The following is a 27,052-nucleotide window of genomic DNA, read 5'->3' as shown; positions in this document are numbered from 1 at the left end:
ATGGGGAAATTTTTGAATGCGATAGATATCATGTAATTTTGATTTAATTAAATACGTTTTCCCAGTTCTTTTGCAGCTTTGGACATTTTCCTTTGGTTCCTTTGGGGGGAATGAACCAAACTTTTTGTCCAGGCTGAAAATGGATCATGTGAGTTTTCAGGTCCAATCTGGATTTCATTTTCGGTTGCTATTAGGGTTGTTTGAACAATTTGAATTGAGATTGCTGTGTGTATTGCCATTATCTTTGATTTGACATCTACATTCATTGGCATAATGCCCAAAAATTTTGAATTTCTGGCACTAAATGTGTGATTTCCCATTGGAACGTGCGTGGTAATTATCAGAAAAGGTGGAACGTTTATTCTGAAAGGAATAATTATTGGCCGATTTTGCCAATTGTTCCTTGCTCTCATCCGAATTATTTTCCGGTATGACGTTTCTTTCATCTTCAACTTCACGTTTCTTTCATCGTTCGTAAATAGAAAATACGATTAAATTGGGGCTACAAAAGTATATTTTAATACCTTCTTAGTTAAGTTGAAAAATGATAAGAAAAGTCACGAGCTTTTAAACAAAAATTAAACCTGTTCAGGTATGCCAATTCACTCCTGGCGGTCTCTTCACTCCAGACCAGTCATTAGTTTGTTTATTTGATAGAGAATTTTCATTTTGAAAAATCAATGAAGCCAGGAAAGTGGTAAAATCGTCGCAATTTGAACGATTTATAAGCCAGACATAGCGTTTCTTATTTTCAATCAGCAGTCTCAAATGGCCAAAGATGATTTACGTGAACAACTTTCAATTTCCCATGGGGAAATTTTGGAATGCGATAGATATCATTTAATTTTAATTTAATTAAATACGTTCTCCCAGTTCTTTTGCAGCTTTGAACATTTTCCTTTGGTTCTTTTGGGGGAAAGAACCAAACTTTTTGTCCAGGCTGAAAATGGATCATGTGAGTTTTCAGGTCCAATCTGGATTTCATTTGCTATTAGGGTAGTTTGAAGAATTTGAATTGAGATTGCTGTGTGTATTGCCATTATCTTTGATTTGATATCTACATTCATTGGCATAATGCCCAAAAATTTTGCATTTCTGGTACTAAATGTGTGATTTCCCATTGAAACGTGCGTGATAATTATCAGAGAAGGTGGAACGTTTATTCTGAAACGCATAATTATTGGCCGATTTTGCCAATTGTTCCTTGCTATCTAACAACTCGTCGATCGATTGAAACTCGGTTGCCCGTTTAACGGCTGCTTGGAGTGTGTCAATACGATCTAGTCGTAATACACGGTCGAGTGTCTTATGTTCGATACCGTTAATGAATTGGCGACAAGCCACGCCATCGCGAACCTCTCCTGGGGAATCTAGATAAGCTAGACCCACGAGACGTTTAATCTCCTCCGAAAAAGTCAAAAAAATTTCATTTTTCTTTCATTTACGGGAAAGCAATTGGTTGAAGTAGTTATGAGACAGGTGTTTCTCATCAAATTTCTCGTTTAAAATGTCAGTCAATTTTTTGTAATTGTTCAAGTCATCAGCTAGTATCTTTTTGAGAATAAGTTGAGCTGTTTCGCGAAGGTAAGCAGCTAATTGCGCAGTTTTAACTTCGGAGGACCACCCGTTGTGATTCGCGGCGATTTCAAAATATTTCTGATACTGTGGCCAGGGAGTTGAACCGTCACAAACGTCGCGTTTGATGCGGGAAGCATTAATTTGAGTATTAGAATAAACATAAGCGTTAGGTAAAGCAGAAGTAGAAATTTGAGGGTTATCTGTTGGTTCAGGAGGTAACGGCATCCTCAAGGTATCTGCAGGAGGTGGAAATCCTGAATTGTATAGGACTGTAGGTTCTCGATTCTCAGATGGAGCGTGATACAATGGATTCCACGGTGGGTACGCTGGTATAATTGGAACAGCTGGATTCCGTGGAGGGAATTGTGGAACATACGGAGCTGCTGGGTTACACGCTGGACGATTAAGAGGATGTTCATCAGGATTTGGAATCATCGGGTCCACGGGTACAGGCAATGTAGGTATCAAATTCCTCAGGAGATGATGATGAGGGTTCAGATCAACACGTTGAGGTACTGCGATCGTTGGGTGAGGTTGTTGAGGATTCAAATTTGGTCGAAGTACTGGATTGTCTTGTAGAGGTACAGGATTCTCAAGAGGCTATTGTGGAGAGTTTAGTTTGCCATTTGGAGGTACTAGATCCTCTGGTTGACAATGTTGGGGGTTCAATCCACCTTGCAACAGTGCAGAATTCTCTGGATGACGTTGTTGAGGATTCAGAGCATCTTGTTGACGAATGGGTGCATCAGGGTGAAGTTCTTGAGTATTCCGAGGATCATCAGGAGCATTTGGAGGAGCTGGATTCATCGGAAGGTTCCTCAATAAATTGAGTAGGTCCTCTCTGGAAGATCGTCGATTTCCTTCTCTCTCCTGGCGGAATTTCTCTCTCATAGATGGGATGACGTTACGAAACTCATTTCGTAAACGATTTTCTGACTCTCCCAGTTGCGCAGGGGTGACATTTTGTTGTTGGAGTTCTTCGTCAGGCTGAAAATGAGGACAAAAACAATCACCAAAAGGACCAGGACGAGCGTTCAGATTTTCTCGCAAATCTGCACGTCTCCCTCTCCTCCTCCCCGACATTATTATTTGGAAAAGACTTACCCTTTTGGGACGCAATTTTATTCTCAATTTTAATTTAATTTCGTTATTTTCCTCTTCGATGATAATTCCAAAAGATTGCCAACGGATAATCCAAAATGGTGGCTTAGTTATTCCTTTTTTCCTATTTTTGTTTCTGAATGGAAGCTTTGTAATCGTCCGATTTTCACATTCTCTAATTTTCATTGGAAACGATGTAGAATGGTTTGAAACGTAAAAATACGAAATTTGGCGACCATGTCTGTATTAGACCGTTTCACTTTTCGATCATGAGGTACTTTTTTCACCTCGTCGCATGAAAACGTATACATTTTTGGATGTAGAGGAACATCCATTCACCGGCTCAATGTCGGATAATTCTTCGCGCGGTTCATTGACAAAAACTTTTTCCCATAAGAATAACACGTGAAAATCGGTTTCTTCGGAAAAACTCGAACTGCGTGAGCGATTTCTGTTTTATCACCATAATTAACTTCACAATCTGTCAGGATATGTATCATCCAACAAGGGAGGGAAAAATAATTGAAAATAATGACTCAGGTCGACAACGAAAGTGATGAAAAAACTCAAATTTTCTGAATTTGGTGAAATGAAGCATTAAAATGGTGAGAAGAGTCTGAAAAAAATCATACAACTTCAAAACAGTACCAAGTTTCATCTGAGCTAACTTGTTAATTATTCTCAATTTTTTTATTACAATCACAAGATTTATTTCTTCTTTGGCAATGCCTCCTTCGAAAAATCTTTATTTTTCTTTCGATAATCACGAATTACCTGCAAGAGGTACTGCTTCTGCTCCTTATCTCGAGTGATACTGTTATTGTATTCCTCAATCACCGCTACCCCACGCTCGGCAGTATCATTCACCACCCTCAAATCTTTCAATACAATGACTGCCTTTTGATAACCCTCATCAGTTGACCATTGTCCTGGATCCAAATCCAGGAACTCACATGATAGACCCAATTGCTCGAATAGAAAAAGAGATCTTTGAGAAACGAAATCACTGAGGTTTTTATAACGTAATGATTTCAATTTCGCTTCTGCGACGACGAATCGCTTAGCAATGGTGCTGTCATTGACTTGTTCACGCATATATTTGACCATCTGAATTTTGCCATGAGATGAGACCGAATCATCAAACAGTGCCAGTCCAACCACATCTTCTGACAAATACCATAAATGTTTCGATAATTTTCATCGAACTTCTACTGATAGTCTCTTATTCATTACTTCGTGATCGATCAATGAATGCTGTAGCTTGAGATCAGTATTTGGGGTCTTAATAGCAAGTGGTGCATTGAACCACGCGTGAATGTAAAATCTTACAATAAACAGGCAAATGTCTCAAAGTGCATTCTCTTCTCGACTTCTAAGAATGAACTCCTTCCTGAATAAATACATATTCAACGAATAGATCGCCTTCGACAAAAATCGTGCATGATGTATTGCCCCCGGTTTCTTGAAATTGTAATTTTCTGTCGGTGATTCTCCCAGAAAAATCTTTGCCAATTCCAACAATTCTCGATAGTTGCCTGTGGGTTGATGCATCGATAACATTAATTAAATATTCATTTAAATGTGAATGTAATCATTCAACTTCTCTTGAAATGGTAATCGAATCCGATAGCGAAACGGTGAACCGAGTTGGGACGACTTGGTTCATAGCTGAGTTTTTGCGGAATATCTCTGAATTTGGGGGTGATGACGAATTTTTCGTAATGACTTTTTTGGAGACCGACTTGAGGACTACAAAAAAGATAATGAAAAAAAATTTTCTATCGCTTTTAGACTTCGAGATATAGATCCAAAACTGGCCGATAGTCGAAATCTACTTGACTCGATTCATCATTTCGCTACTGAATATCGTCGGTACCTTCAACTGGTTGGTGATAAAATCCAAAAGATGAGTTCTACCCAGGTCTTGCAGATTTTTGTCGACAATGTCATCGGTCGTCCCCCTCTCAAAATTCTTTTTGTCGATTCTAATCCAAGCTTTAGCAAATTCTTTGAAAATGGATACGCTGGAACCAGTGGTTTTACCGAAATATAATTCGAAAACAGCTCTCAATAACAGCTTATCAATGTGATGTCGGCAGGGTAAATAGAGCAAAGGTCTACCCAGCGCTTTCTCGAGTAAAGCACAGCTTCCGTTATACCGTCCTAGAAAAAGGTCTCATATCTAATAAGCGACTAATAATCTCTCGATGTGTGCAGTACAAATTGCTTACCCGTATTCGTACTTGTCGTGTCAAAGCATAACGCTTCTACGCGATCTGTAACTTGGAAATCGTTAATCGTCTCAATAATTGCTTCTGCTTGTTTGGCTCCAGTCCCAGAATCGAGTTAAGGTACACCTAGCAATTGTTCTGTGTTCAATCCAGAGATGATAATTGGAAGTCGGTCGACAATTTCTGATCCTGAAATATCGGGGAGTAGTTTTCCGTCAAAATGCACTACCAGAGATTCTGCAACTTTGAGTTTTTGCTTCAATTCTTGTACATATTCTGCTCGGTGTTTTTCCAGTCTCCTGTGAATGGTACTGTAACTAAAATTGTAGTCATTCAAATTGAGACCGGCACTGACCAATGTTGCCGCGATAATACCAGTGGCTTTTCTTCCACTTAAATTTGAACCATCTAGGGCATGCGAAACACTCGGAGTGATGATATCAATTTTTTTAGCAGGTGGAAGATCCAGCTCGTCCTCGAAATTTGAAATTGTTCGTTTTATCCCCCAAGTAACGTAAGAATCATCCGATTCCGTGCTCGACGTCGAGGACATCTGATCAGTCAACCTATTCAATTCTAATCAGAGAAAAAAATGCAATGTATAAAAAATGATACAAGTTAAAATCATATTATCGAAATATTTGAGGGGAAAGTGATTTTATTCGAAAAAACCTGTATCGTCTGCATCATCATTGTTATTAGCAATTTCATCGCCAGTCTCTTGTACTCCTTCCATTTGCTCAGGATTCATTTGGGCCAATAGATTATCAGACTGGCCAGGGTCAAACGGCTCTTTGTAATAAACGAAATTCGGGTTTTTTCATTTATTTATTCATTTCGAAAACAAGTGAATTCATCCGAAAGTGTTGAGGAAAGTAAGTTGCAGTTGAATAAAGTTCGAATCAAGAAATTAGTTTATAGATATTTTCAGACTACCGGAGTTGAGAATATATGACTTAATCTATGAAATATAACTTGAGTCAACTGACCGGCCCTATTGTTAGGGATATTATTTTCATCTTCGTGACTGACATCGGGATAACTGTTCCTGATCTTGTGGACCTCCTCCATTAATTAGTATAACATTTCCCTCAACATCATGATACGCTTTTTTGAATTTTGAAAATTATAAATAAAAAACTTTTTCTCAAATAATGAAAATGCTTGCTTAAATATCCCCGAACAATCCCCTAACGATTGGAATCAAAATTAATTAATAATTAATTTTTCATCTGCCAAGTATATGGAGGTGTGAGATTACCTTCCTCTATCATACCTTAAAATAAATTGTAGCTGAATGCTAGCCATGAAGAATAGAGACCAGGTGGCCGAACTAACGTTTTCCGAAGCAAGACCATAGTCGGGGTCATGAGGTAGTTATTGGTGGCGCTTCGGTCGGTTTACTGAATGGCAGTAGTGGGGGAATGCTGTCTGTGTGAGTATGTAGGTGTACAGGCTTGTGTATATTAAATTAAAAAATTAATTGTATGTAACATTTAAGAATTAATTGTGTATACGAATTTTGTACTTTCGCGAACAATGGAGGACGTAACTATAGAGTGTGCCATTTAGTTTTGTTGATTTACATAATAATGTGAAAATGGTCAAGAGACCCTCAATTGGGCATCAGCAGTCAAATATGAGGAATGTGTATTATTTTTGGAAATCTTGGAAAATGGGGAAGAAAGAAAGAAAATTGTCATAGACGATTCTCTCAATGCAACAATTTTATATAGGTAACAGCGAAATCATATCCTGGTTAATATGTGATAGAATAAAATCTCTCAATCACCTGGCTACGGTCATAGAATTACTAAATAAATTGAGATTTTTATAAATCACTTTGTTTGCAAAATTGTATAATTTGAAACATGCAATGTGTGTAATAAAGGAATATTTTTAAGCAGAAAATGCTGGTAATTAATTTTTTTAAATGATTATATTATAACATTACTATGATAATATAATCTTAGGTTTGGAATTTTTAAATAACATTTGATAACAAATCGAATCCAGGGATATAGTCTCCTACTAATACAATTGTACGGAGTATGTATATATGAGCCCGAGTACCACTGATGAAGCGCCCCCATTCACGAGGTAATTAGTTCCAGGAACCACGTTTGGTCGCATATTCTGAGGAATCGCCCATGATGCTTCGGCCTCCTGGTCTCTATTCTTCATGATGCTACCATCTTTGAGGTTTGCAACAAATTCATTAATGAAACTTTTTATCAATTGAGTGAGATGGTCAACAAGGAGGATTCCATCGTCGATAATTCAGATTTCAATGACCCTCCGACGGAACCTACATCATCATCAATAACCAAATTGGATTTTTAACGGGTCCTCCAATTCACTATTCCCCCCACTGATGAGTCAAGCATGAATCGTTGAATCGATATCCGAGTTTCTACAAAATTGGACTCTGTCATTTTCATGGTCCGCTCAATCATTGAAAACATCAAGGATCCATACAAATCCGCAGTTTTATTTATTACAGAACCATTTATAGAGTTTTGCGTATAATAATCACGTATTTGACGACTAGTTTATATTATATCATATTAATTTATTTCATTGTTTCCTTTCCATTTTTTATATATATATATATATATATATATATATATATATATATATATATAGTCGGAAGAGTGCCCGGCGCGTAATTAAGAGACCCGGGTTCGTATTCTGGCTGGGCGGTGCGGGATTTTTTCTCTCTAAATTCTAATTCTCTTAGAATTTTTTTTTTTAGGTTTTATATATATATATATATTCTTGATACATTAATCACATTTTCACACAGTTAACTTATATTATGAACGCTATACCTCGTCGGTAACGTACAGCCAGCTTTATCAATGGAACATTCCGAGAGAGTGACTTTTCTGTATTTGAATAGCATATCTATTCAAAAGCTCAAATTATTTTCTTCGGAAAAACGGTGATTCAATCAAAAGTATTAATCGAACCAGAAAAATTTGACTATTTGAAGTTCTCATTTTATTCGACTCGATTCTGCCCCATTTTTTTACGTTTTCAGAATAATTTTCCAATTCGCCCGGATTTTATCTTGGCAAGACCTATCTTGATAACCACTCATGATGATGCAGATAATAATAATAACAATACGCTAATTTCGAATCCATTCTTGTTCTCTTTTGTACTCTCCGTCTGGGTTTTTGAAGAGAACATGGGTTATGGGCCCCAGATAATTGAAATCTCACTTTTTTCAAATTATCAGCTATAATATCCCAAGACCTTCAAAATTATCGGATATTTTCCGAATGTTTTGTTGCATAGCAACGAGACGGATCAGTTTCGCAGATTAAAACGGATTTTACTGCAAAGCTGATCCCGATCGTTGATATGCAGGAAAACTTGAGGGAAATATCCGATGAATTTTGAAGTTCGAGGGGTATTCGGAGGACAATTTCTTCAATTCTGATTTTGGCCGATCAGGGTGCAGTGTTCGGGGTTACGGGACACATCTCACCAAAATGTGCACTGATAGAACGGATTAGTTATTGTTAACGAATGGATTTTGGATGGAGGTTAGGGTCTATTCGGTTTCACCAAATGTTCATTCGTTAATAGTTAACGAATGTATATTTGAGGAGCCTTGTTTGACTTGACTTTCGTTATTCAAGTGAACCATTCGTTAACTATTAACGAATATTCATTTGGCCATATTCAACTCTACCATTCGTTAATAGTTAACGAATCTCGTTTGGAATAAATGAATCATTCTATCAGTGTGAGGAATATCTGTCAAATTTCGTAGAAAACAATTGACAGGCTACAGGGAAATTATCAGACTGATAATTCCCCTGATAATTCCTCTTAATCTAATCAGATCATGAAAACGAAAAATATTAATCTTCCTACATTATTGAAGTAAAAAATCTCAATTAGAAATTTTTTCGGAGACATTGCACAATTGATATATTTATTTTCTTGCTGATCATCTTTCTTTGCATTTTTCTTATTCCGTTCCATTGAAATGAGATCAAAGAGATGAAAAATTTTCATATCCGTTGACATTTTTCAAAAAATTGGTCCTTTCTGATTTAAGGAAAAGAAAAAATAATGATCCATTCAAAAATTTTATGGGTACATTGAAAAATGTATTGAGACCAGATCATAAAGATGAAAAATTGACGTAACTCTCCATAAAAGAAAAAAATCAACTTTCACGAATGTATAAGAAGATTGATGATTTTTTCTTCTTTTACTTTTCCTTCATTTTGCGTAATTTCGCTAATTGAACGAAATCTTGGAAATTGAAAAAAAAATTATTCAGGAATTTTTCCAATTATTTAGGTTGAGTCGGAGAAAGTTATTAATTTACTGGCATTTATTCGATAAATATTGAAGATAAGATGGGTATAATTGAAATGGTTTATTGATTCAAATTGGAAATTTTCATGTTGAAATTGGGAAAATGCACAGAGAGCAACAAAAGAGCGCGGACAAATCTGTTAAGGACAATTGAAATATCAGTGACAATTTCCTCAGTTCTGATTTTGACTAATCAGAGTGTAGTATTCGGAGTCACGTGACGCGTCTCACACTGATAATTTTCCCGACTACAGGGAAATTATCAGTGTGAAAGGTGTTACGTGACTCCGAATACTGCACTCTGATTGGTCAAAATCAGAATTGAGGAAATTGTCACTGATATTTCAATTGTCCTTAACAGATTTCCGACTGCAGGGAAATTATCAGTGTGAAACGCGTCACGTGACTCCGAATACTGCACTCTGATTGGTCAAAACCAGAATTGAGGACATTGTCACTGATATTTAAATTGTCCTTAACAGATTTGTCCGCGCTCTTTTGTTGCTCTCTGTGCATTTTCCCAATTTCAACATGTAAATTTCCAATTTGAATCAATAAACCATTTCAATTATACCCATCTTATCTTCAATATTTATCGAATAAATGCCAGTGAATTAATAACTTTCTCCGACTCAACCTAAATAATTGGAAAAATTCCTGAATAATTTTTTTTTCAATTTCCAAGATTTCGTTCAATTAGCCAAATTACGCAAAATGAAGGAAAAGTAAGAGAAGAAAAAATCATCGATCTTCTTATACATTCGTGAAAGTTGATTTTATATGATACGTGCGTGTAACCGCATGGGTTTCAGTTGACTATAGTCAACTGGAAAGTAGCGGGTTTCAAGTGCCTACCCACACTCAACTGAAACCCGAAATAACGCATGACGCGCATGCGCATCACCTATTAAAAGAGAATAACAAGGAAGGAAACCTAACCTCCGAATAGTAAATAAATGGAATGACTGAAAAATGAAAAAGTGATTTTCGAAGCAGATAAAATGAGCCAAAATCGTATAATTCCTGATTGTGATGAAGAGTTAGGCAGTGAGGAGAATTTATTTACTGATGAGGAGGAGTTTATTGGTGATGTGACATTTGAAGAAAATGGAAATAAAATATTCTCCAATGAAGCAACAGCAGGATCACCAAAAACTCCGGAGAAGAGAATCCGTTATGATGATTTTGATAACAACAACGAAAATCTTCCATCAGATATTTTAGCAAATGCCCAAAAGGCCAAAAATCAGACGATACCAACAACTTCTATAGAAAAATATAACGTTTTGTATCATATTTTTTTATAATTATAACTTTCTTTTTTTTGCGAATTATTAATGATTTTTAAAAATTGTATTTTGTAATTATTATAATTAATTTTTTTCAATTAAAAATACTTTACGTTTTTTGAACTACATATTTAATGAATATAATTAATTTTTTCTTCAGAAGTTCCGCATAATTTTTAAATCACACTTTTTTATAATTATTTTTTTAAATAAATGTGATCTTTTTTCTTCAGTGGGGGGGGGTGGGGGGGGTTCGCCCCCCCCCACCAGGGGCTTCGCCCCCTGGACCCCTTTTCTCGTGGGGGGCTTCGCCCCGAAACATGGTCCAATTATTCATCATCTCTAACTTTTCACATTTCGAAAAGATACTATTCCGAAATGCACCAACTCTGAATTTTGCATGCTCAGTGACTTTTTAGTTCCTAGGTTTACCATACACCAACTAATACAGTTTCGGATGACCGTACGCAAGCCCTCTAAGGCGCTCGGGCACTCACACAACACAACCCAATTTTGAGCTTCTGTATGCGGGTATTCGCGACCGCAACGTAGATGTGGGAGCCACCAAGTGGTCTCTAAACTAACTACTCTTGGGCGGCAACCAATGAGATATTCGCGCCGTACTTGAGGGGTTAATGATAAAAAACTCAAGAATTAAAAATTAAAAACCTTTGAAAAAAATTTGTTTCATCATTCGCGTAGAAAATCAGAATCTCATATCTTTCCCAAAATTCCCAAAAAAAATCAAAAACCCAAAATTCCCAAAAACCCAAATTTGTATACTATTGATACCAAAGGTATAAATGATGTACGAATTTGGATTTTGCAGAATAATCATCGTTCGATAAAAAAATTAGTATTTAGTTGGTACTCCGATGGCAAGTTCCATTTCCTCTCATGAAGAGAGGAATAGAAACAGCAGATGGCAGTACGCATGCGACTGAACAGTATACCAAGAAAAAGTTTTGTTTGGTACTTACTGGGAAGTAGAATTTTTTGACAATTACAAAGAAATGACAGAGAAACCCAAGTCAGGAATGTCGAATGAATGGTCTTATTAGTGGACAGACAGATTTCTATAAGAAAAATAGTTTCAAATCGAGTAAGGATTAAACAAAAATTCTCTACGAAATGAAAAATTAGTAGAAGGATCATCGTCCTTGGCTCGGATCAGAAGATGGAGGATTAAGTCGAGATACGCGGTAGCGTATCGGCCAAGAAAGGTTTTAATTCCGACTGTACAAAACATCTGGCCGAGTGCACCGCGTATCTATATACAACAGAACTTCCCCCTCCACTACCTCTAAATGATCGACATTCGGTATAGTAAAAACGAGACGACAAATCGGAAAATTGTCCGTAGTTACATTATATAAAACGCCTATGCGCGTTTCAACGGTGTAATTATTGTATTTTTTGGGTTAACAGTAAAAAAGATACGCGCATAGCAACGGGCTGATATTCACATTCTGGCGATTCATATTATAAAATCATCATTGTTGAACCCATATAGAACCGGAGAAATAAGATATTTTTATCAGGCAAAAAAATGTATTTGCAGCAAGAGAATGAGCGTTACAAAAATCCTGAAAAAAATCTGGAATACTTTTTTCGAATCACAGAAGACCTTGAAAAATTGGGAAGACATTCCGAGAGAGCATGACAAATGACTCTCTGGTTTGACAGAGAGTGCTCCATATAAAGAAGGACTTGTCAGGACCGAAAAGAACGGTTCTTTTTCCCCGAATTGAGGATTCTAAAGGTCTCTAGAAAAGTACGTCGCAGGACTGATTAGGTCTTACGTTATGGCCAAGCTTGAACTGAGGTTCGGCCATGCCTGGGGACCAGGGCTTGGCACTCGGGGGAAGGACGGGTAATCGAGCCTGAGTAACCTGGGTAACTGAGCCTGATCCCAGCTCATTCATCACAAAACTCCTAGAAAAGAAAACAAATAGAAATTTCATTAATCAAAATTCAAGAAAAATTCACTCAAACATGACATACTCACAAGTGCAATAAAGTAAACAAACAATCACAAAACAATTCCAATTGAAAGCCAAACAGATCCTTCTGTAAACAAGGTACAATTTCAAGGGTGAACATTGCGGGCTACCCCACGCAAATAATCAAGAATGTCACGATCCTCATTCCAATCGATCACTACAGCGAAAAGACGAGCATCATAATCCACTTATCTTTTTCTTTTTTGTCGTATTACCGATCAATTCGGGGAAAAAGAACCGCACATAGATAGATGTAATCAGAATATAGAAATTCAACTGACATGGGAATGACAGCATCCTTAGAACAGACAACTAACATACATATGTAGTAATTCAGCCGTTTATTATATAATAAATGATGCTGTAATGAATTGTCCAAGTAATGAATAATACTGTAATAAATTCTCCAGATAATAAATTGCACTGCAATAAATTGTCCCTGTGATGAATATTAGTAATCAATTGTGCTGTAATAACACAGTACCGTAATAAATAGAGACAATATCGCCGGAGCTCGATAACCAAGCCCCAGCCAGCGGTGGCCCAGAGCTTGGTCATTGGGCTCCAGCCGTGGCTGTAATTGTAAGGGTTAAGTCGGAAGGGTAAGATGATAAGAATAGAATCATAGGAGTGAAATCATAAGGGTAATATCTGAAGAGTAAGATTTTAAGGGTGTAATCGTAAAAAAATGATGGCATTGTAGGTATTGAAGTCACATGTTATTTGCTAATTATCACGAAAAAAAGAAGAATCGTCATTCAAAATTAATTATTATTATTATAATTATTATTATAATTAATAGTTATTATTATTGTTATTCATTACTGAATTAATTTACCTATTAAACTATAGTTGAATCACTTAACATCTCTATCAACTAAATAATAAAACATTCAAGTCGAAAAAAACCGAGGTGGAATTAACATGGACGATTTGAATGAGAGATTTTACGAATTGCGGGGTAGGCTAGTGGTTAGGGCGTCGGATTAGTAGTCGTGAGGTCGTGGGTTCGAGCCCACCTCAGGAAAATATTTTAAGTTAACAAAATCGGGTTTTCAGCGATGATTGCGTTAGGGTTTGGTAGGTAGGGCACAATTAATACTAAAAATCATCGTAAAAAAAGTTAATTATCTTGTTTTTGATTTTTAGATGATTGTCATGAACAGTTTGGCAGCCAGCCTGGCGCCAATCACATGCTGGTATTGATTTTTTTTCCTCTTTGAACCTGTTACGAATGCTCAGGAGGAAGACTGAATTACTCGTATTTCAATCACTGATATGATATTCATGTAATTAAGAAATGTTTAATTGAGCTTGGCTAACGACTGACTACCAATGCTGGGCCGAGATCGGCGCCCAGCTCCGGCCCCACGTTATCATCCCAGGTTTCAACCAAGTCCGGTGCGGTTCAGGCTGAGAAACGGACCCCGAAGTTCGGCAGCCCGGCCGTTGGGCTTGGACCGAGCTCGGCCCGTTCGTTTTTTCCTACCTGGGTCCTGGACCTCCTCTCGATTGAATATTCCAGAACTCGATGGAAATTTTCACACTGAAAAAATCAAACAATTACTTTCTAAACATATATATTTATATTTTTGTGTAACTTCTCTTTTAACAGAATAAGTTTGAATGGTAAAAAAAATTGAAAGGGGGTCCGCAAATTACCGTTGAACCTTATAGGAAATGGAGGATTGCAAAATTTTCAGTCCAAGTTTTCTCAGAAACTTTTGAATCGAGGCTCATTTGTGGACGTCCGCATGAAAAGAGACCACTTTGGCACTATTGGAGTTATATATATGCCGATAATCTTGATCCGATTCCGCAAATTTAGAGCCAAAAATGAACTTGATAGCGTAAAGAGTGACGACGCTATAGACGATCGAAAAAATAATTTAACATGGGTTTAAATGGTAGTTGGCAAGAGAAAAACGTGAATATCTCGGCAAATAGAATGGACAAAGTGGTCCCTTTTCATGCGGACGTCCACATTTAATGAGTTATTACTTAATGAACTTGGCTAATGATCGTAGTGCTGGGCTGCCTTTATAGTATTTTCAGGCACTGAGGGACCAATTTTCTAAAAACTTCATCGACATCGCGGGACAATCGGTAATTTTGATTGTCTATCGTGATAATCAAAATTATTTTTATCTTGATTCCATAACACAGAATGAGTCACGACAAGAGGGGAAGATGCGAATTGGTTCGCCTATTTGGGTGAACCAAATTAACTCGAAGGAGGCAGATATCCCCTTTGGAGGAATCCTCCCTCTCCATTTCTATACCAGTTTCTACTCTATTGCAAGTCTGGCTACTGCCGTTATCATTTTACAGCTGTATTAATTGATGACTCGTTAATAAAGTCCTAGAGCCGAAAGTTACACAGGAACATTTGAGTTAGGATTTCACCATCTTTTATTTTTATATAGGTCTCATGCGAATTTTGTTACAGCCTGTGTTAAAACTGAGTATTGAAATTCAAGGAAGTGTAGGGAAGTTAATGAATCCAAAGGAACTTGAATCATACTCGAGAATTACGAGTCTCGTCTAGGAAGTGAAACAGGAAAATAAAGTCAGGGGAGCACACCGAGCGACCAATAATATTGGTGTTATCGGCGAACCTTACATGGAAGTGATTGACCAACAACGCCCTACTTAAGTCCTTTTCTTTAATAGAAAAATAGTTATTTTCTGCTTTTGACCCATTGAACAGGATAAGTCTCAAATAGTCTCAGTACGTAGACGGTTACGATCGTAAGAAAGACCTCATTGCCAACGCATCACTTCTGAAGGTTCTGCCATTTCAGATTCTTTGATTCATAGAAAATATATTAATATAGTACTTTATTTATTCGCAGGTGATCAATCAATATGTATACGAATTACTAGAGAAAGAAGGATTGAAACGACTACCAGTTCCAAAAGACTCCGACGCACCCCTGGAATTGCGATCATTTATATTTGCGGATGATGAAGCTTTTACAAATAAAAAATTGATGATTTTGATACATGGGAGTGGTGTTGTGAGAGCAGGACAATGGGCCAGACGATTAATTATCAACGATAATCTCAATTCTGGAACGCAAATCTCTTATATACGAAAAGCAAAACAGTTAGGATATGGAATCTTAGTTTTAAACACAAATGATAACCATAGGATAATTAACGGGCACTCGGAAGAAATCAAAGTAAGTGTATTTTTCAAATATAGCAACCTTATGATTCCAATTTTTGCAACTATTAATTTGCGGAGTGAAACAATATGACTATTTTTCATAGATAACAAAAATATTCCCGATTACAAGAATACCTTTTTGAATATTCTTAAATCGGGAGTATTTATTTCTACATGAGAAAAAAAATATTCTCAATTCTCGATATCCTGGATTGCAAATTATTGAGCCAAGTGTAAGTGTTGGTTAAATAAATTTTCTTTCGTCATGTGGTTTCAAAATGGATTTGCAGATCGGTTTGAAATTCTGTTCAAAAAGAAAGAGTATAGAGAAATTCATTAAACGAATTCCATACAAACAATTGCATGGCTTAAAAAAAAAGTGCTGATATTCTTCCCTAAAGTTACAAGCTTAGAGATACTTGTAGCATAATTTGTATTAATCTCTGCCCGTTATCGAGGCATTCATATCTTTTCAGGGTTCAGCAGATCCCCATGAACACATGAAAACTGTCTGGGATGATTATGTTCGACCATCATTACCAAAAGATATTGCAATTGTTGCTCACAGGTATGGAGGCGTTTGTACAGTAAAGTTTGTGGGTATCAAAAATTTAATACATTAATACAGAAATCCCGATTTTTTCGCAATGTATTTCCGTTTTCCAGGCTAAAGAAAACCCGGAAGAATTTGGAAAACATGTGTTCGCAGTCGGATTCACAGATTCCGTTCACGCGATACCCGGCAAAGAATGCAGTCCCATAGTACAGGTATATTCATCTACGTACAATTTAAATTTCACTTGAGAACTTTTCTCTCTGAAAATAAAGAATCGCAGTTGGGCTTAAGCTCTTTCATACCTCCGGTAAATGGGGCGTGTGATTGACTACGTGAGAAGTGATCACCAGACTTTTTTCGGAGACTGAGAGTTCGTTGATATCTCCCATCTGTGACTATTGTTTCTTGACAATAGCACCACACGTCTCTGCCGTTATTAGCCTTCTACTATTAGTTATCTATGAGTAGGTTTACAGTAGTTGAACGTTTTTGTTTGCCATCGACATCGGTCCAAATGCATATGTTGTTTCTCTGGTATTTTTTTCGACATAACAGTCAAAATTTCAAGACAATGGAATTCTAGAAAGAAAAACGAAATGATAATTGTACTTTTCATCATATCTCAACGTTTCAAGCTAGCCCCCATCGTTCTGGACCATTTTCTCCCTTTCATTTTTTTTCATGCTATAGTACTATTATTAATTGAAATATTATCAGAATTTTTGCATCATACTTCATTTGTCTTCTGTTGCTTCGGAATGGAAGTTTCGTAATTACTCAAATTGAGTTTTCGATTTTTTAGGATCGATCCACTCATTTTGATCCAAAAAATCTGAAAATGCCATTTTTAGGACCTGGTGGTATGTGTGCATGTGACAAAGTTTTCCTTGGATTGTTCCCTAATGAATCGATAGAATTTGATCATTTTTTCTTCAAATGTAGGTATTATTGAGCCTCATCCATCGACATGCCTTAAAAAATGCTAAAAAATGCTGTGATTTTAGGTAAAGATAACGTGACAGTTCCGTAAAATTTCCTACAACCACATTGTGCTACGGAATTACGGAAAAGATACGTAATTTTTATTGAATATTTCTCTCCGTGTGATAAATAGAAACATTTTGGTTAACTTTGTGTTCAATCGACAGCATAATATCATTGATAATACTCAATTTCGAAGTGCGGAAATAACAGTCTTATACGAACATGATTTTTTCGAGGTTAGGAAAAAAATTGAAATACCTTGAAATGACCTATTGTGTGAAAGTGGTAGCGTTGCGTTGGTTGAATTCATGACTATTCCATGAAGAGGGAAATATTTTCAAATGTACGGGGTTGCTATGGATCGAAACACTCTAGTCAAACGAAAGACTATTCTTTAAGGCCCGCTTGGATGGATTTTTGCCCGAGATGTCCCTAGAAAATTCCCCAGAAAATTATCAAACGAAAGCATTTTACGACGTCACTAATTACGACCGTATGGTTACACTAAAAAATCTGATTTTTATTTGAAAACACAGATGATTTATTCCCCCGTAACGGTAATTGTGTCTTGAATGGGGGAAATAGGTTTTTATATTTTTAATATTGACTAGAAAATAACACAAAGTAAACACCACCATCTCCCCTAGTCACACCACACTCGCGTGGCACCCTGTCAATATGGCGACGGTAAATATCCAAAATAATAAACATTTATTCCAATTTTCACACACACCAGACACTCTCGAGAATCAATTACCGTTACGTGAACTATTTTTGACTATTTTTCGCGAGTTGTTCCGAAGGGATTAGACGGCACTAACTTCCATAATCCGTGACGGCGTGATTGAGGCGATCAGCTGTCGCCATACTGTCTCTCTCAGTTATACTGAAAAGTGCCAGATGGCGCCACTGAAACTCCCGAATCTCGGCGTACGGAAATGAGAATTGTCGGGCGGATAGCTCAGGAGTGTAACGCAATGAGGGCCCACGGGTACCAAGCATTCGTGCATTTCACTCCCACTCGTGGAAATGGAGCAATACTCCGTATTCCACCATCCTACAACCGCCATAATAATAATAATAATAAAAAGAATAATCAGCAGGGTCAGGGTAATAATAGCCAGCAGGGTCTCTCCGTCCAGCTGACATTCGCCTTCTTGAAGTCAGCTAGCTTGATGTCCGAAACTGAGGGTTTCATCTGCGCATGTCAGGATGGCGTGATAAACACTCTTGTCTATCGAAGTCGTGTTATGGGGGTGCACGTTCCAGATACTCGATGTCGGATTTGCAAGCAATCCCCGAAAACTCTGATGCATCTTTTGTCGGCTTGTCCGACTTATGCAATCACGAGTTATATCCACCGTCATAATGCGGCTTTGAGAATGCTGTATTATCATTTGCGGCACTCTTATGGGATAGACAGGACGCCGCTGCTGCCTTTTACAAAGTCTGATAGTGGATTGCTTTGGTCTTCAAAATGGTTGAAGGTTATTGGTAATTGAACTTACAGTTGATGATGGTTTTAGTAGTAATCCTTATATTTCTAGTTGTGGATCCTTCAATGGCACAAAGGTTTTTCTCCACCAGAATTAGAGTTTTCTCTGATTCTATTATGAATACTTCCTATTGGATCACTTTCACCCACTCGTGTACAATTTAACAAAGTTCGGAAAAGTGTTTTTAAGTGAGAATGTCCACAATCACGGTAAACTGTCTAATTTTGTTCTCTTACAATGCAAGAAACACTACTACTCTTGATTTAAGGATCCAGTATCCCTGCGCAACTTTCTTTCACTCAGCTATGAACTATGTTCGATAATTACCACTCCCGATAACCGTTTTCCAGGCGAGTTATGAGTAGCGGGGACCGAAAGAGACAGATCGATTCCGTAAGTAATTTCCACCAAGTCAAAATTAACGCTCCGACGATTGCTTCTAGACTGGCTTTGATTTTAATTTTTGGGGAGTGAGTCGGTTCTTGATCGATACACGATTTTGCTTTTGATTGGTGGAAATTATGGCGTGATTTTCCCACTTTTTATTCTTGTAGGGAATTGACCTGTTGGGTCAGCGGTTTTAGGCGCGTTGGATTTCGCACTGGCGATTCTTCACCTGCGGGGTATTACTCTGTTGAAATAGTGAGTCCACTAGCCTTATGTTGAAATATGTTATTTGTTGATGCTGCACTTTTCGGGTTCTCGGTTGACGATGTGGCATTGGATAGGGAGAATAATCGGGAAATTGTGAAGGAAAGCTATTTCATAGATTTTTGGACATTACAGCATGAAGAACCATGCCGCTCCAGGTCCAGATGGCATCAACGCCTTTTGGTGGAAGAGGTTTATCTCGGTTCGTAGCCATCTGGCTCGGATTTTCACATCGTTCATCGATGGTAGCGTGATGCTTCCTGAGTGGTTGGAAGAAGGGAGACTTGTCTGACCCGGCAAATTATCGGCCGATCACCTGCCTGAATACGCTCTATAAGCTCTTCACAGGAGTCTTGAATGAGCGTATCTTGCACGATGTACAACCCATGTGGCGACAGATTTATGAACAGCGGGGGGCGAAGCGGTCGCTGTCAGGGTGCAAGGAGAGTTTACTCCTCGATCGCTGCATATTGCGCGATTCGATACAGTATCATCGGCACCTGTCAGTGGCCTGGGTCGACTATCGTAAGGCATTTGATAGCACGAGCGATGAGCTCATTTTTCTGCTACTCGAGTGCCTTGCGGAAGAGGAAAATATCGTGAGGTGCATTAGAGATCTTGCACTACTTTGGAGGACGCGCTTCACCATAACATCTGGTGAGGGTCGGCTTACTTCAGGGTTGGTGCAATTCAGGAGAGGAGTTTTTCAGGGCGATACCTTGAGTCCTCTCTTGTTCTGCATCTCACTGATGCCCCTATCTGTCGCCTTGCGCGATGTTGGTGGATACCAAGCCGGAAGACTTATTCTATATTCTATATGGATGACCTGAAGTTATTTGCCTCAGGAGAGCGGCAACTCAAACTCCAGCTTGATGTTGTTGCAGTGTACTCACGCGCGGTCGGGATGAGCTTTTGGTTGGACAAATGCGCAGNGGATAGACCGGACGCCGATTCTGCCTTATGCTCCAGGAGATATTGAGTCCGTTGTCGTGAATGAGAGGTGTAAGATTTACTGGAACTTCTCGTTTGCGACTATCAGGCCCGTCGCTGCGACGAAGCCTGATATCGTCCTCTTCGACTTTGAGGACAAAGTCATCTACGTGATTGAGTTCTCGGTGCCAGCCGAGAGCAATATATCTGCGAAGGAAGATGAGAAACGGTTCAAATACCAGCTGCTCCTGTTTGAGCTGCGTCAGTTGAACCGCGGGTTTAGGGTCAGGCTGATCGTCCTGATCATTGGCTCTCTTGGCGGCATGAAACAGTCTTTTGTATCTGCGCTTGAGGTGATTCCAGCCTGCAGGCGCAATGCCTTAATACTGGCTGGGCAGATGCAAAAGGCTGTCATTCTTGGGTCCCTTCGACTACTTAGACATCATGATTCTGGACTGCAGTAGTGCTCATCCTCTGGTTGGAGGGAGCACTACTGCAGAGCGATTAGGACTTGTTTGTATCGCTTAGCTTGCCGGGTGGTCTTCGAGGTGAAGTCGGAGTCCTCGAGGATCATCCAGTGATCTCATTCACGAGAAAAAAAAATAATAATCATAATAGTAATAACAATAATAAGCCGTAGGGAGTGTGGCGAACGGTAACACGCGAAAACATCACTGCGACAAAATATCCGCCCGACAAATTCCCCGGCAAAATATCCAGATAAAAAATCCCCGCCGTCCGAATATTTTTTTGGAAATAAATCCTCCGTCATAATATCTTCAAATAAAATACTTCATGAAATAAAATCCTCATGGAATTTTTCGGCCTGCAATCCTACCAATACACGTTGAAAGTTATAATGAAACAACAGATCCATTGGAATATTTGCAAGGTTTAGNTGAGGGTCGGCTTACTTCAGGGTTGGTGCAATTCAGGAGAGGAGTTTTTCAGGGCGATACCTTGAGTCCTCTCTTGTTCTGCATCTCACTGATGCCCCTATCTGTCGCCTTGCGCGATGTTGGTGGATACCAAGCCGGAAGACTTATTCNGGAAATTGGGAATTGTTATTGCATTTTTGTTTATTTTGGTGGTGAATTTTCAATTTATTTTCATGGAGTTCAATGTGTGTAATTATTTGATTGTAAATTACGAATTTTTATTACATTTTTGTTTATTTTGGTTGTGAATTTTGGTTTAATAATTATTTCTCCTGACGTGATTTTTCCATCGGATACTTGGTCGCAGGATTTTTTTTTACCTGATATTTTGTCGCCGAATTTTTTTTCAGCGGATATTTTGTCGTCGGGTAAAATTGCCGGATATTTTTCCCGCGGATATNCTCCAGCTTGATGTTGTTGCAGTGTACTCACGCGCGGTCGGGATGAGCTTTTGGTTGGACAAATGCGCAGTCTTCCGCATGAAGAGGANTTGCCGGATATTTTTCCCGCGGATATTTTGTCGCAGTGATGTTTTCACATGGAACCGTGGTGAACCCATCGCCCGGCATGTCCGCAAANTGAGGCGGTCAAAGAGACTCTTCGTGAGGAGTATCGTCGGGGGCTTCGGAGAGTTTGGAAGTCCGAACTCTCCGGAAAGAACAAGGTGGCCGCGACAAACATGTTCGCGGTTCCAGTTCTTCTGTACTCCTTTGGCGTGCTCCAATGGAGGAGGGATGAGCTGAAGCAGTTGGACAGGGATGCTCGTAAACTAATGAACATCCACAGGAGCCTACATCCCCGATCTTCGTGTCCCCGTTTATACTTCCCGCGTGACAGTGGTGGCCGAGGACTACTCAGCTGAGGCTCTCGGGTTGGAGTTTCGTTANGTCATCGAGCCGCGGCAGAGCCCCCCACAATGGGTCCCTCTCGGATGGGGCCCGGGGATCAGTTGGGAGGGGTGAACGATCTGGATCCAATGGGAACAACCCGGCTGTCCAAAGGATTACGTGGACGGAGAAACTCAAGGAGGACCTCATGCAATGTTGGCAGGACAGTGTGCNGGCCCATGCATGGCGTGTTCTTTCGTCATGTGGAAGAACAGGGCTTGTCCGTCCAGCTGACTTTCTCATTTTTGAAGTCGGCTGGCTTGATGTCCGAAACCGAGGGCTTCATTTGCGCGTGTCAGGATGGCGTGGTAAACACCCTGGTCTATAGGAGCCGTGTTATGGGATTGCAAGTTCCGGATGTTAGGTGTCGGGCTTGCAAACAGTCCTCGGAAATTCAGATGCATCTTTTGTCGGCTTGCTCGNTATGATTTGCTTGTCGTTCCACGGGAGCTGATGGATCCTCCTCCTCTTGTAGTATCTCTGAGGAGTGAGGATATACAGTCAGAGCAGCCGACCCAACAGAGCCATAAGGAGCCTCAAGGGTCCTCGCGTGATATAGGGGCAAGACGAGAGAGAGTCACAGGGAAGTTCCGTCTCCGGCCTGAAGATCTGGCCATTGAGAATTCGGGTCTGGCCGCAGTCCTTTCTCCGGATATCAACCTGCTCGATCTGAACTGGACTGTGTATGATGCGGCTCTTCGTTTGAAGCCTCAGAATCCAAGTAAAAGGTCATTTGAGTTGAAAACGCGAAGGCGCATTGCACAGCTCCAAAGGAAAGTCGATGAGGCTAGGAAGCAGGCGTGGCGCATTCAGTGTGTGATTGACTTCATCATCGGTGGTAAGCCTTTTACGGTGCGCAATCGTAAAATATCCGCCAATTTGCGCTACCACCATCACACACTTAATAAAGCAGTCCTCCTCTTGATTAAGGAGAGGTTTGTTGAGAGAGTGCGCGTTCTGGGGACCATGAAGCGGTCTCTGGAACAGCGATTGCGTCGGGTGGTAGACAATTCTGTCTTCCATTCTGATCCCAGTCGCTGGTTCGAGCCGCCTACGCCTGCGCCGGCTAAGATGCCTTCAGTTGAGCGAGTTGAAGAGTTCTGGGGAGATCTGTATGGTCAAGTCCCTAATCTCATGGTGGAGACGCCAACCCTTCGGGAATTTCGCGTGTTTTGTCAAAAACATCGTCGGCAGCGCGTAGAAGTTTCGCGAGTCACTCAGGACGAGGTTCAATCTGCTTTGCGAGGTATGAAGAACCACGCCGCTCCGGGTCCTGATGGTATTAACGCTTTTTGGTGGAAGAGGTTTACCTCTGTGCATGTCCATCTGGCTCGGATATTTACGGCGTTCCTCGACGGCGGTGACTCTGTTCCTGAGTGGTTGGTGGAGGGGAAGACTGTGCTGATCCCGAAGAAGGGAGACTTGACTGAGCCGGCGAATTATCGGCCGATTACGTATCTGAATACACTATATAAGCTCTCCACCGGTATCTTGAATGAGCGTATCCTCCATGATATACAGCCAGTGTGGCAGCAGATTCACAAACAACGAGGAGCGAAGAGGGGACTGTCAGGTTGCAAGGAAGGTTTACTGGTCGATCGCTGCGTATTGCGCGATTCGTTGCAGTACCATCGCAACTGTCGGTGGCCTGGGTCGACTATCGCAAGGCATTTGATAGCATGAGCCATGAGCTCATTTTCATGCTTCTCGAATGCCTTGCGGTAGAAGACAACATAGTGAGATGCATTAAAGATCTTGCGCCTCTCTGGAGGACGCGCTTCACTATAATATCTGGTGAGGGGAAGCTGACTTCAGGGTTGGTGCAATTCAGGCGAGGAGTTTTCCAGGGTGACACTCACTGCTGCCGCTCTCTGTTGCGCTGCGTTGTGTTGGGGGATATCAAGCTGGAAGACCTGGCGATAGGAGGCACCAGGTTAGCCATGTATTTTACATGGATGACCTGAAGTTATTCGCCTCAGGAGAACGACAGCTCAAGCTTCTGCTTGATATTGTCGCAGTGTATTCGCGTGCGGTTGGCATGAGATTTGGGTTGGACAAGTGCGCCATTCTCCATCTAAAGACGGGCAAATTCAGTGACGAGATGGGTGATCTTCAGCTTGTGGATGGAAGCGTCATACATCATCTTGGCGCCGAAGAGTCATATCGATATCTTAGCTTCAATCAGCGTTCCGTAGTGGACGCTGAGGCAGTTAAGGAGACTCTTTGGGGAGAGTACCGGCGGCGGCTGCGGAAAGTTTGGAAATCCGAACTTTCTGGGAAGAATAAAGTCGCCGCGTCGAACATGTTCGCTGTCCCGGTGCTTCTCTACTCCTTTGGAGTTCTCAAATGGAGCAGAGGTGAACTGAAGCAGCTGGACAGAGATACCCGCAAGCTGATGAATACCCATAGGAGTCTCCATCCACGCTCTTCGAGTCCGCGGTTATATGTTCCGCGGGAGAGTGGGGGACGAGGACTTCTCAGTTTGGAGGCTCTACATGATCGTCTAGTCCTCGGTTTAGCTTGTGACGTTATGAATGGTTTGGATCACTTGGAGTTCGTGCATGATCATGAGCTGCTTGGGGTTCAAGCCTTCCTATATAAGGCAGCAGATACCGCAGCGGCGCCCCTCGGTTTGGAATTTCGTCGTGGCCGAGATGGTCAGTTGGCTGGTGATCCATTAGCCTTCATGGCCAAATCTCGGCGTAGAGCGACCATCAAGGCGGCAGAGCAGTCCACCTTGTTCCGCCAGCACGTTGATAGGCCCATGCATGGCGTATTCTTCCGCCATATGGAAGAGCAGGGTCTCTCCGTCCAGTTGACCTTCTCTTTCTTGAAGTCAGCTGGCTTGATGTCCGACACTGAGGGTTTCATTTGCGCCTGCCAGGATGGTGTGGTAAACACCCTAGTCTATCAAAGTCGTGTTATGGGGTTGCAAGTTCCAGACATTCGATGGCGGGCTTGCAAACAGTCTCCGAAAACTCTGCTGCATCTTTTATCGGCTTGTCCGACATATGCCATCACGAGTTATATCCATCGACATAATGCGGCTTTGAGAGTGCTGTATTTCCATCTGCGGCACTCTTATGGGATAGACAGAACACCATTGCTGCCGTATGCTCCAGGAGATATTGAGTCCATTGTCGTGAACGAGAGGTGTAAGATTTACTGGAACTTCTCGTTCGCGACTGTCAGGCCAATCGTTGCGACGAAATCTGACATCGTCCTCTTCGATTTTGATGACAAAATCATGTATGTCATTGAGTTCTTAGCTCCGGTTGAGAGCAACATCACAGTGAAAGAAGAGGAGAAACGGCTCAAATAGCAATTACTCCTGTTTGAGCTACGTAAAATAAACAGAGGATTTAAAGTGAAGTTGGTTGTCCCCATCATTGGCTCTCTTAGGGGAATAAAGGAGTCATTCATATCTGCGCTCAAAACCATACCGGCCTATAGGCGTCAAGCCTTCAGTTTGGCTGGCCAGATGCAGAAGGCAGTCATCCTCGGGTCCCTCCGTCTACTTAGGCAGCATGATTCTGGATTGCAATAGAGCTCACTCTCTGGTTAGAGGGAGCACTATTGCAAAGGGATTGAGAAGTGTTTGCATCGCTTAGCTTGCTGGGCGGTCTTCGAGGTAAAGTCGGAACCCTCGAGGATCGTTCAGCGATCTCATTTACGAGTAAAAAAAAAAATAATAATTGTCAAAACAAAAAAACAACAAAACAAATGAAAACCACCGTATTTGTGGTAAATTTTGGGAAAAGCTCCAATATAGACCATTTGAGAAAATTCGCCGATTCTCTAATCAAAAATCCGATTTTCAAAAACAAAAAAATCTAACTCTCAATTCGCAAAAAAAGTTGAGAGTTGAATTTTTGATTCTCAATTATCTCTCAATCTTCTCTCAACTTTTTTTTAGTATTGAAAATTGGATTATTGATTCTGAATAATCTCGTAATCTAATCTCAAGTTTTTCTGAGAGTTGAGAACTGGATTTTTTTTTGACAGTGAGATTTTTGATTCTCAATTATCTCTCAATTTATTGTCTAATTTGCATTTTGAAAATTGAATTTTTGATTATCAATTGCCTTTCAATTTACACTCACCTTTTCCACAGAGTTGAGAATTCGGATTTTTTAAAAAATACGATTCAGATAGAGCTGCGAATGCATTACATGACCCGTCATATGACGGTCATATGACCATCATTGACGGTCATATGCCGAGACATTTTCCACAACTGTCACAATTTCCTCACCCTTCTATGACTGTCACAATTGGCCAAGAAAAAATGACAGTCATTTTTTATCTATACAGATGCGAGCTCATTTTTTTATTATCAATTTATCTTTGAATTCATTTTGCATTAGCCTAATGTGCATATTGAAATCAAAATTACGGTTTTCCATCTATCTAGAGATGAAGCTATTTTATTTATGACAGTCACAAATTAGAAATGAGTGACCGTCATTATGTATCCATATAGATGGTTTGACAACAATGTGCTTACAAATTATTTGTGGCGATCATTTATAGTTACAAAATTTGTGCGTCACATGACCGTCATTTTTTGGTCACATGACGCGATCTAAAAAATGACTGTCATTTTGCATCTCCAATTCAGAATCATCGAGAAGCAACAATGCTATTTTCAAAAACAAAAAAATCAAATTCTCAGTTCTCAAAAAAGTTGAAAGATTGAGAGATAAATAAAAATCAAAAATTTTTTTTTCAAATACAAACCGGAGAATTTTTTCAGAGTTTCTAGAAAACTGGATAATTTTCTCCAATTTTTTATAACAACGCAGAATTTTCGCAAATTCTTTAATAAACTGGAGAATTTTCTCGAAAAATGGAAAATTTTGTCGAATTCTCTAGAAAACCGGAGGATTCCCTCG

At 39.8% G+C, this 27,052-nt stretch overlaps 1 protein-coding gene across 2 annotated transcripts in view; it reads left to right on the top strand.

The window, feature by feature from the left end:
• The window catches only part of LOC107044099 (FAM172 family protein homolog CG10038), a 112,787-nt gene that overhangs the window by 66,577 nt on the left and 19,158 nt on the right, over positions 1-27,052 (top strand). The window contains exons 4-6 of one of the 2 annotated variants that reach the window (XM_015265849.1): positions 15,399-15,728; positions 16,174-16,311; positions 16,382-16,483. In XM_015265849.1, the coding sequence (XP_015121335.1) occupies positions 15,399-15,728; positions 16,174-16,311; positions 16,382-16,483 (570 nt within the window). The remainder of the gene's footprint in view (positions 1-15,398; positions 15,729-16,173; positions 16,312-16,381; positions 16,484-27,052) is intronic. The other variant, XM_015265848.1, reaches the window with a different exon arrangement.

Source organism: Diachasma alloeum, unplaced genomic scaffold, assembly GCF_001412515.2.
Source record: "Diachasma alloeum isolate Michigan unplaced genomic scaffold, Dall2.0 Dall_scaffold_00677, whole genome shotgun sequence".
Taxonomy (NCBI): domain Eukaryota; kingdom Metazoa; phylum Arthropoda; class Insecta; order Hymenoptera; family Braconidae; genus Diachasma; species Diachasma alloeum.
This window is presented reverse-complemented; position numbering and strand designations above follow the sequence as displayed.